Genomic DNA, 12893 nt, shown 5'->3' with positions numbered 1-12893 from the left:
AACGAAAAATATATATCTGTTTTAAATATGATTGTTATTTTTATCAGCCCATTTTGTTCTTGCAACCAAGTATCTTATTTACATAGTAAGACTATTATCCTGTAAATCATTGATGCACCAAACAAAAAGATGTAATTTTACAGCTAATTGGGTGGTAGTACTACTAGTATCATTTCATGCAGGAAATGAATAGTGTATCTCGTTTCTAGATATAAGAAGATGTGGTATGAGTAACAATGAGACAGTTTTCTATTCAAGTCACAATTTGTAACAGTAAACCACTATATATGTCAAAGTAAGGTCTTCAACACGGAGCTTTGGTTCGCACCAAACAGGAAGCTATAATGGGAAAAAAAATCGCTAGTGTAAAAACATTCGAACAGGAAAACCAACGCCATAATTTATATAAAAACGAAACATTAAAAAAAGACCTGAACCACATAAAATATATGGGTACAACATTGTATATAATCTTAATCACTATAAAAACTAACAAATATTTAAAGAAAGAAAACGAAAAGGAATATAGACAAAGCGTATTAGCAAAACATGAAAGACAAGAATACAAAAATTTACCATAGTACAATAACACAATGATAGTATGCATAAGTACCCAGCCACGACTGACAAATGAATATTACCAACAGTAGAGTACAGCAATAATCTGCAAAGACAAACGAACAAGTGTAAGGTGTACCTGTCTGCCAACACATAATAAACACATTGGCAATTTTTTTCATTGGCAATTTTCGCAATATTCCTGTCATTTGGTTAAATAGTAAGGAGAAACATGTGCACAATGTAGAGAATCCCCGTCACCCTAAACTCATAAACATATAAATGAACCGAAAGAAAAAAAGAAACATACAAAACTAAAAAATGCCAGAGGTTCCTTAAAAAAGGCGAGTTGAACACGTTCTGTGAGATTCCAACCCTCCCCCTTTACATCTGGGCAATGTGGACTAAAAAAACGCACATCAATACGCAATTGCATGCAGTAAAAATCACTTTAAGAGAAGTTCGAAAAGTCTCTTTCTGTACTTGCAAAAAAGAGTAATAAATGCAATTGTTTAGCTTTATAACTAACTTTGGTCCATGATATATACAGGTGTAATACAGAATTCATACTTTTTTAGATCACTTAAGTCTTGTTCTCGCTTGAGCATATCAATTAAGCTTATTACGTTGTTCCTCCTTTTTGTTCAGACATGCGCAGTTTTGTGATTACAGCAACGTTAGATATACAGCTGTAGTGAATTATGAATTGATTTATTTAGAATCGAACAGCTGCTGATCACAAAATACAACTATAAATGTTATTGATTGTGGTCAAATCGAGGAAATAATTACTGACATGAAAATTTGTAAAATACCTACCTTCCATTAATTATCTGATAATTGGGAAATTTCTGAATATTTACTTATTTGTGTATGCACTGTTAACAAAATAAAATAATATCACATATCAAAATTTATATAACAAGATAAGATAGTTTGCATCTATTCGTTTATAAGGTAAAGTAAATATCTTAATTTTAACCTAAGAAACTTATTAGTGCAAGTTTGATCACAATAATCTCAAAAATAATTGTTTTGTTCAGATTCATTTTAATACTCAAAAGAAAAAAAAATCAAGTTTTTGTTTTGTACGGGTGTAGGTTTTTGGGCTATAACATAGTTGCAGATGGATCATTTGAAGTTTGATTTTTTTTTATTGTAAACATACCATGTGGACAGATGTTTATCGTTTACACGGTCACTTTAATATTGATGTCTTTTTGAGGTCTTTGTGTACGGTCACAATAACGAGAACCATACCCTACATTAGTTTTAATGCAGACATAAACTACCACATGACATTTAAAGCTTGCATTGCCTTTATATATTATCATTACAGTTGCTTTAAATAATGAGTCGTTGACTCTTTCTCTGTAAGTCTATTGTCTAGTGAACTGCACAGGAACAGCGTAAGTGTATAAAACTATACAGAATGTACAATACTTCATACAATTCACTTATCGTTAACATTTGCAAAACTTGTTTTTTCTATTTTCCACCGTTTTTCTCCTACTTTTTCCGCTAATAAAGTGTCGCTTGAGTAAGTAATATTTTTACTGTTGGAGTCCACAATCTAGGCTGATCCTGGTTCCCATTTCCGTTGAGTGGGTCGAATGCATACATACACAGTCGTGTTCGGTCTTATTTGGTCAAACTTTTTATTTAACTCACGATGAATTTTATATTTTTCAAGAGACAGAGCCAACTTGCTCAAAACATATGACTTTCAACAGTTTAAAAGTTTTCAATTTTCAGGTTTTTTTACAATGATTTGAAAAGATTTAGATGCGCGTGTGTGCCATTAAGACAGAAAACAAAGGGCAATACAGAACCATGCGACCTTATGGTCCGAGACCACAATTATTTCGTAGTGCATTTCTTTTAGAACATTAATGAAAAATTTAAAAATCCCACCTGCGCTTTCTCAATTAAATTTTTTCAATATGTTGTACTACTTTTGGGACAAAATATATCAAAATTATAGAAAACTTAAGCTTCATCGGCTCTAACTCAAAATATGGACAATGTTATGTTTAGGGTGTCTTGAAATCTTTTGACAGCTTCAGAAGTGCTATTTTTTAACCTTTTTCAGCTGGACCAAATCACTACTCTCCTTTTAAATTCTGGACCCAAATGTGTTTACAGTGTAATTTCACCCCCTTCTTGCAATTTGAGGCATTAAACATGGAGAAATAAATTTAGGAGGGGTACAAAAATTAATGGCAAGTAACCCACTGTCAACACTTGGGACTATATTAGGCAAACAAAATACATGTTATAACAATAAATTAAGTTAGAACTGATTTTTTTTAATTTTTATTGATGTTTATAAAATACATCAAGCTAAAATTCATCCAGAGGTTGTAAATAATATGAATGAATTAAACAGAAAGAATAAAAGATCTGACTTTTTTTTTTAAATAGCCGACACACAAAAATGTTAAAGTTATATTGTGAATACTGATATTCACAGTTGTCCTATTAACAGGCGAAGATGAGAGAAAATGCCTACTTTGACTTCTCCTAGCCTGGGATTCTGGCTCAGTGCTCTACAGTAGACGAAGTATTCGTTTGGACCAGAATGTCAGGCTAGGATCCCTCATCTGTCATTGAGATCCACAAGAGGATTTAGCAGTGCGGAATGGTAATCGCCGATCGGATAAACACTCAGAAGCAGATTTAGGGGGGAGGGGCCCCCTTTTGGGGAAAAAATATGGTTGCTTTCATTGGGAATCAATGGAGCGGGACCCCTCTTAGGTCAGTCAGTGGGCCCCACTAATGAAAATTTCTTGATCCGCAACTGACACTAAATCCGAAGCCGATTTTTCCGATTTAAGTTATCTTTACCAGTTTAAGACTATGTCAGTGCTGCAAAAAGGAATAAATAGCTTGAAAGTAAAAAAACAAGAGGTCCAATCAACAGTGTTGTCCAATACCCACTCTTCATCCAGATAGGCTATTTCTGCAAAATATCATTATTTGTCTAATTTCTTTTCGTCTCGAATATGAAAGAAATGTTTTTTTCTGACCATTTAGCAAACAAAAATATTCAACTAATCATTCAATTATACTGAAGAATATAGTAAATATTTTAAGATGCCATAAAGTGCGTTCAAATAATTAAAATTCAGAAAATTTCAAATTTCTCTGACTCTTAAGATATTTTAACAGCCTCCTTCCCAATATTTATGGGCTGCTGTTAAATTAACAAATAAATGCAAAAAGAACCTAAGTGAAAATTTAGATTAAAATTGATTTACGATATCTGAGACCGTTCTAAGAGATTAAAAAAATTTGTTAAGTTTGAGTTAAATGATAACATAGATAATTTTATGCTAAATCTGTATGTTTTGGGAAGCATAAATGGCAAAATGTGATGAACATGTTTGTACGCGTGCCACAATTGATGAGCGATGAATGAGAATAACACTATCATTGATTATTCTTTTCTATATATCATGTACTTGTATATAGTTATGAAAACATTGTTTATAAAAAAAAAAATCGAGATTTCAATGAAGAAAGATATTTCTGTTTCAAAAAATGATTTAAAAATATCTGAAATTATTGATTGCAGGCTTGCAGCTGCAACCCGGACTTTATCAAACGTCACCAATGTCTGTGCCACAGTTGATGAACCAGGGTTAATAGTATGTCAAAGAACGTCTAGTCCTTTTAATTCAAAAAAAGTTTATGAACCAGGGTTAATAGTATGTCAAAGAACGTCTAGTCCTTTTAATTAAAAAAAAAGTTGATGAACCAGGGTTAATAGTATGTCAAAGAACGTCTAGTCCTTTTAATTAAAAAAAAGTTGATGAACCAGTGTTAATAGTATGTCAAAGAACGTCTAGTCCTTTTAATTAAAAAAAAAGTTTATTGGAAGATACCAAGACCTTGTTGATTAAAATTCCTTTTGTTGATACATATTCCGTATCAACTTCCGTTAGTTTTCTCGTTTGAATTGTTTTACGTTGTCTTATCGGGGCCTTTTGTAGCTGACTATGCAGTATGGGCTTTGCTCATTGTTGAAGGCCGTACGGTGATCTATAGTTGTTAATGTCTGACATGTCATTTTGGTCTCTTGTGGATAGTTGTCTCATTGGCAATCATACCACATCTTCTTTTTTATATTCACAAGTAATGTAACGTGTTTGGCTAATGAACTATATGTTCGTATCCGTTTTCACAGAATCTGAGATACTCCAATATCAATCTTTTAATTAACTCAAAAAACCTAACTACAACTTGGAGGCTTTACTTAAAACTACAAGACCAACTTTGAAACTTAATAAAGAAATAACACTATTTACACAAATAACTTTGTATCAAACAGTAGTCTGAAAACTAGAACCTCGATTTATCCTTGATCCTTTCACTGACTCCGAGGTCCCAACTGATTTGACAAACAATTATATTAAACTTAAGAACAAGCTTCAAAAATCCTAGGTTCCTGAAACACCTAGTTCTGAGACACCCAGTCTCTGAGACAACTAGTCTCTGAAGCACCTAGTTCCTGAGACAACTAGTTTTGAAGCACCTAGTCTCCGGAGCACCTAAGTCACCAGATTATTACAAGCTATCTGTTCGAGGGACTGCGACCATTCCCAAGGGAAATTACAGTTTCGGAACAACGCGGTAGCTTGCAATAATTGTAATACCTAGTCTCCGAAGCACAAAAGTCACCAGACTATTACAAACCACCTGTTCGAGGGACTGCGACCATTCCTGAGGGAAATTACAGTATCGGAACAACCCGGTAGCTTGCAACAATCGTAAAGACTTTAAAAACCGCTTGCTTCAAAACCACAACGCTTTCAACTCAACTAGGTTTACAAACTTACTTTCCAGCTTCAAATTCTAATTCCTTTATTTCTGGTATTCCTGAAGAAGCGATTGTTATTCGTCGACAGCCAAATAATAAATGACAAACTTACAACAACAAATGGAAGCTTACACAATGGATCGGTGTCTTTATATACTAAGAGCACGGACCTCGAAGAGAGCACCCTAGTAACAATTAACGCGTCTCATAACAACCAAGGATAAAATAATGATTTTATATGTATTTTTCGTTAACGCATTGTCCAAACGGGTAATTCACATGATTTATTATAGATTACAACTCAACGATAAATTACAAATATTGTCTTATGCCTAAACTGCATTTTTGTCTCAGTAATACAAGATGGTCTTAATGTATATATTCTGGGTAATGACTCATAATGGTTCCTTTTTGGTAATATCCTTGTGACGTGATTCGGTACTTATGCATCCAGTCTATGTGTTGTTGAGCCGTGGTACATTTTTGTATTCTTGTCTATCGTTTTTGCTGACGTGCTTTATTTATATGCCATTTTGTTTTTCTTTGACGACATATCAGTATTTTTATAGTGATTATGATTATAACACAATGCTGACTGCTGTACCTCTATTTTTAAGATTGTTTACCTATTATGTAAAAGTTTGCTTTGGTCACACATTATTGTCAATTAAATAGATTTGTATGCGACTGTCATACAACTGAGAGGTTTAGCTACATGTAGACCATTTTCTATATAATGAAATGACTGTACCAAGTCTCGAGTATTCCATTCGTTTGATGTGTTTGATCTTTTTATTTTGATCATGACTTTCGATTTGAATTTTCCTCGGAGTTCGGTATTCCCGTTATTTTACTTTTTACCCGAGTCTTTAGTTACATGTATTTAATTAATATGAGAGAAGCAATTAAAGATCTGCTACTAAAATCCAATTCTATGAATTTCGAAGAAAGAAAAAGTTAAATATAAATAGGATATCTGTTATCTGAAATTTTCATTGATGCTTGTATTTTTTTCATTTTTTTAGGGGAGGATCTCAAATCGGAGCCTCTTCACAGTTAGGTTGCAATTGAATCATTAAACACATGATAATGAAACTGTTGATTTTTCTAAGATTCACAATATCAATTCAATTCAAATATTTTTTTATTTAGTTTCATCTGAACATATACATGTATAAGTTTGTGACAAATCATATAAATGCAAACATATTAAACAAAAATATTTCAAAAACAAATCTATAGGTAAAAATATTCTATAAAAATACACAAATAAAAAAGCAAACAATCTATTTATATATACTTTTACTATTTATATCTGTTTTTAGTTTATTTGCATTAGTCTTGGCAAATGGGAGATAACTCAAATATGAAACATTTTCTACCGCTCATTAAAAGTCCGTTATACGTACAAAACATACAGTTAATTTTATTATGACGCAATTCGGACGTCTATATTAAGTATTGGTGGCGATAAGGTAAACAACACAGTCAAGATTACTACAATTAAGATATTAATACACTCAACAAGAAAACATACTGTTCTAAAATCGGATAACCAAGGACAAAATTTACATATTTAGAAGTGTAAATTGACAACAAATTTGTGATATCCAGATAAATTGTCTTTTTAATGTTTTTTTTGTTAAAAATAAGCAAATTAGATGACATTGAGCAAAACTACTTTTCCGTAAACAATACTACAATTTAATTTTCTCGTCTATTTAATTTTCTCTCTAAATTGTAGCATGTGTATTTCAAAGGTATACATGTAGTTTGTGTATAAAAAAAATATCTAGTCAAGTCATGGATTTCTTAATAAACCAAAAGTAATCAAAACAAACTATAAATACGTGAAACACTTAGACTTCCTATCTATTCTAAAAAGTCGTGCGATTTCAGACTAAAGAAGACCTGTTAGTCTCAGATATATCCTCATTTGAAGTAGAAAATAAAACACAACGAAATCAAACATTTTATTTAAACAAACTTTTCAAATTGGTATATTTAAATGATATGACATTTATATATTTTTGTAGATCATGTCTTAACAATGGACCTTCTTAAAAGTAACTGGGCTTAACTTTTAAGGCAGCTAGCAGGAAATCAACCGTCAATCATGATTAAAACCAACCATAACGAATCAACGTCAACCACCATAAACATAACCAACTATGAGTCAACGTCAACAACGATAAACATTACCCACAATGCATCATCGTATACCATGATAAACAATACCACCAACGAATCAGTTAGCAGATGGAATTTAGCATCTGAAGATCAGGACTTTGGACAATCATGGATCAATTTAGTTGTTGGATGCATATTATTAACTACTACTACATTATCAATATTTACAAATGGTACTTGCTTGTATGTTTTCTTCATCAAAAAGCGATCCATGTTGACCAGGATAAACTCGTACATGGCTGTCGTTTGTATACTGGCTTTTACAAAGGCAATTATTGGTTATCCTATGGTTATCTCATCTAGTTTTGCAGGATATTGGCTCTTTGGTGATGCTGGTTGTATGTATTATGGATTTTTAATGACGACCTTTGGTTTGTGCACTATGTTTACTTTATCTTTGATATCTGTGGACCGGTATCTCATGGTAGTGCTTTGTAAGTTTAATGGACTATCCATAAACTCATTTAGCATTTCTGCCATATCAGGAAGCATACTTTTTTCAGTAATTCTGGCTATGGGTCCATTATTTGGATGGAACAAATATGTACGAGAAGGATTAGGAACCACTTGTTCTCCCGATCTCGAATTGACAGATGCTTTATCCCGATCATATTTAACGGTATTGATGATTGTCGCATTTGTTCTACCACTTGCAGTTATGGGATTTTGTTACTGGAAAATATTTTCGAAGGTAAATTATCGTTGTTCATTGAATTATTGCGTTTTAAAATCTTCTGGATAAATTAGCGCAAGTTTAATTTAAGTGAAAATAATAGGTGGGTCGATGATAAATAATGACAGAAGTTGAATGCAACCTGTGTGTTATTGATGTAAATTCACAAAAAAAGATATACAAATTTAAATTAGAGAAAGAACTGATGCAAAATCCATATATACAAGAGGGATGAAAGATACCAAAGGGACAGTCAAACTCATAAATCAAAAACAAACTGACAACGCCATGGCTAAAAATGAAAAAGACAAACAGACAAACAATAGTGCACACGACACAACATAGAAAACTAAAGAATAAACAACACGAACCCCACCTAAAACTAGGGATGATCTCAGGTGCTCCGGAAGGGTAAGCAGTTCCTGCTTCGCATGTGGCACCCGTCTACATACTAGTATCTGAAAGTTTCCTCGGGTATACAAGTTGGGAGCAGCGCCTGCATACGGCGTTTAATTTTCTCAGTAGATAAGGCATTCTAGAACTTGCGTTTCTTATCATGATTTCCTTAGTACATGGTTGCTGCTATTAAGAAAAGCTATTGAACCAAATTACCCAAGTGGTAAAGATGAACACACCCTTTCCAAAGTTTTATGGACAGTGATACATAATGGAATATATATGTCACAAGATGACGATGGATATGTTTCATATTTAGTAACGGTCATCTAGTTTTCTTTTCTTTGATTGTGACATCACTGAAAATTTCATACCATGATCAATACGACGGGGTGTCAATAGTGGAGCAAGATAGTCTACCCGTTTTGAGAACCTGAGGTCATCCCTAATAAAAAAAAAGATCTATCTACTGTATGACGCTGTTTTATATAACCACGGCTGTTAGTTAAATACTGCCGCCTACGATAACCGGTTCACCCGATAACCAGACTCAACATTCCGTACAGGCTTAATGAAGTCTAAAAAGAATCCTATTGGTGAAAGTCATTAATTAGACCATCGGAAGAAAGAATCATTTTAGCGAGTCCATCATACATATACATGTAGTAATTTTTATTGAACTAGTTTTAAAATAACATCGCTTAATAAGTTCCAATAACGATATTACAATATTGAAGAAAATTAATAAAAGAAACTGTTAGACTGTTCGACTAATATTTGCACTTTCAAAATAAATTAAAAAAACATAGATAGTATGAGGTATCTCGTTTGCTTTACCAAACATTTTCAAGTAATATGCTCTTAACAAAAACTGATTCAGAATTTTGTTGGCCTATGGCCATAAAAGTTCTAATGTGCATTGCTTTTAAGAAGATTTAAACTGCTACAAGTTAATATGTGTTACACTCTTTCTATGAAATATAATAAGCAATTAAACATGAATTTTTAACGTATTTTGTAAGGTGATGGAGACTAGGAAAAATCTTTTTCCGGGCAACAAACACACAGATACGCCAATGTCAATGACAAGAAAAAAGAATATCAACCTGGAAGTAAAACTAGCACTGACTTTAGTTTATATTGTGGGTAAGTTTAAAACTTACAATCTATACTAAATATTTCACATTATTGCTACGAGTTATGTTGAAATTAACAAAAATATGTATTGAGGTAAAAAAAAAAAATCAGTTAGGATATGCGTAGAAATAAAAAATGAGGCTTAATTCTCTTAATTTCTTTGAACTAAATTTTTCACAAAGTTCTTTCTGCATAAAATAATGCCAATAAAAAATTAACAGAATTGAAGAATTGTGAAGGGATTTCAACAATAATAGTGCTGATTCACTTTACATAAAGATTTATCTCGGGGAAAATATGAAATTTAACAAACTAAATTGCTGATATTTTTTATATACTTTATTTTACCTTTCTCGTAATTGACCAGTCCCAATTAACGCTCGCGGTAACACTATGTCGCACATAACAATGAAGTCTTTCCAATTGTGAAGGTTGACATTAAAATAATAATTTTTCTGAATGTTCTTTAGTTCGTTGAAAATCTTCCAAAAGAATTTGTAAATATGAGTCTTTCCAAACCTTTTTCTGTTTTCATGTGATTTCAAATCTTCAAATAAACTCAACATAGATACCAGGACTAAATTTTAAATATACGCCAGACGCAAAAGACTCATCAGTGACGCTCGAATCAAATTTATTTTTTAAAGCCAAATAAAGTACGAGTACGAAGTTGAAGAGCATTGCGATCCAAAATTCCTAAAAGTGTTGCTAAAAACAGCTAAGGTAATCTATGTCTGAGGTAGAAAACCCTTAGTATTTCAAACAATTAAAAATTTTGTAAAGGGATAGGTTAAATTACAGAACCTTTTCACATCAGAATGAACTTTTTGAATTAGATTCATCCCTTTTGAATGATCACGCGAAAGCTTTGTGCAAAAATATATATGAAGTTACCAATGCAAGGAGAAGATTAAAAAAAACACCGGTCAAAAATTAAAGAAACATATTCTAAAAAAAGATGCTTCGAAATGATACCCGACTACTGTTTAAATAGTTGCATCAGTCTTGATGCCTGCATGTATACAACATGCTTTAATGATTCTGTATTATAGTTCGTGTTTAATGTGATATTAAAGAACATTCTACTAGTACTCAGCAAATATTTGTAACAATTTAATTGTTTATGTTTTTCAATCAAAGAATTTGTTCGTTTAAAGTTATATTTTATTTTTTAATTATGCAGTTGCCTTCCTGCTTTGCTGGGCACCCTATTCAGTTACCATGATTTGGGCAATAGTGGATGCAAAATCCTTAACACCTCTACTAATTTCAATTCCATCATTAGTGACAAAACTTGGCAGTTGCTTTACACCATTGGTTTACATGGGACGAGATCGGAAAATGCGAAGAGTGGTAAAGGAACACTTTGAGTGTCTGAGGTCAGAATCAGAGAACTTTATATTCAATCAGAAAGAAATAGTTCGTCCAGCTGCTAGTAATGCTAGTAATGTTAATACATTATCTACAAAAGCACATACAAAAACAAAAAGTAGCTGTAACCCGGAAAAAATGTCTAAAAGGAGTAAGACAGGCCTAGGACAAACCATAAATGAAACCGTAGTTTAGGAAACACTATTCGAAAACACCAAGCACCAATATATTAAAACTTTTCTCGGATACATTATTTTTTTATGAATTTTTGTTTTTTGTTATTGCCATCGATATATATTACAGAATATTTTATTACTGAAGCAATTCAATAGTGGTTCGAATGCAAAAAGCTGCTTCGGGTTCAAATAATGAATAAAATGAAGATCAGTTGAATTATCGCTTGTTGTTATGAAATTTTTTGGTTTTATTATTTGCAACGATTTTTCCCACAAAACTTATTGTATAATTTGTCATCTGGTCTCAAACACTAAACATTCATGTGAATATTGTGAATATCTCGGAGTTTAGTATTTTGTTATTTTTTTCTTTTTGGTATCTCTAATTTGAAAAATATTTTAATTATTATGGTTATATCGGTTAATCTAACCATCGGCAGTCTTTGTTGATCATTTTTATTATAGTTAACAAGATTGTATCTTATCTTTAGCTAGTTATACTTTATAACGATTTGAAATATTGCGAAATGTTTCATTTGAAATTTTTCTTTATCTGGTAAAATAATTTTGTATATTATCAAAAGTATCAAAATATTTAAGCCAATGTAGGTGTAATGAGTTCAGAAGCTTACTAATCATCGGCTTTGCCTTTATATATAGATCTTCCTTAAAACTTTTGCAAGTAAAGTTTAGCTACATGTTGTATTTTTTAAATTAATTTTTTAACAAAAGGCAGAGATATCAGAGGGACATTAAAAACTCTTGTAAGTCGATGAAAATCGACAATGCTATGACAAAAATACAAAAACGATGGAAAGGCGAATACACTCGCATAAAACACTGCATAAAAAAACAAAAATTGAGCACCACGAACCGTGCCAAAAACAAGTGGTGTACTCAGTTGCTCCGGAAGAGGTACAGTGTCTTCTTAGTTGTGGCACATGCATGTACAAATCTATTAATAAAATTCATTTGGTGGTAGAACAATCGAGGAACTGCAGTTTAATTTAAAAATATTTTAATTGCTTAAATATGCAAAAGGAAGATAAAAGTTAATCAAGCTAATGCAGTTTGTCTCCAATCAGATTGCGGTTACGGCAAATTACTTCTGTTTTTTTGGTGGATCGTGTTATTCAGTCTTTAGTTTTCTGTTTTGTGTTAGTATACTGTTGATTGTCTCTTTTATCTTTTTTTTCGTCAAAGTGTTTTCAGTTTAATTTCAAATTATGATATTGAATGTGCGTCTTGGTATATGTTCTCTATTTATTGGGGCATATCCACAATCATATGTGACACAGTTATTCCATAACAGTCAACCAACCTCATAAGAGTGAAAAAATTGTTTTTGGATTATGCACATATCTATTTTGTTCCAAAACTAGGTATAACATGTCATGACAGTTCTGCGTATGCGTCCAGATTGTATCCACCGGTTTATTTATAACTAAAATTACCATGATCTTAAATAGCCTGATCATATATACCAGGATTAATTTGGTATTTACGACAGACGCGCGTTTCATCTACAACAAGACTCATCAGAGACGCTCGAATCCAAAAAAAAAAGGCC

General features: G+C 32.2%; 1 protein-coding gene across 1 annotated transcript; it reads left to right on the top strand.

Annotated features, from left to right (window-relative positions):
* Window positions 1–1444: 1444 nt before the first annotated feature.
* Window positions 1445–11442, top strand: LOC134709325 (melanopsin-like). The gene is made up of 4 exons (XM_063569495.1): window positions 1445–1515; window positions 7417–8261; window positions 9662–9785; window positions 10960–11442. Exons 2-4 carry the CDS (start codon window positions 7497–7499, stop codon window positions 11340–11342), a joined length of 1272 nt encoding a protein of 423 aa, XP_063425565.1. The 5' UTR covers window positions 1445–1515; window positions 7417–7496; the 3' UTR covers window positions 11343–11442.
* Window positions 11443–12893: the final 1451 nt, after the last annotated feature.

Source organism: Mytilus trossulus, chromosome 1 (genome assembly GCF_036588685.1).
Source record: "Mytilus trossulus isolate FHL-02 chromosome 1, PNRI_Mtr1.1.1.hap1, whole genome shotgun sequence".
Lineage (NCBI taxonomy): Eukaryota > Metazoa > Mollusca > Bivalvia > Mytilida > Mytilidae > Mytilus > Mytilus trossulus.
Note: the sequence above shows the minus strand (reverse complement) of the source record. Positions and strands in the feature narration are given on the sequence as shown.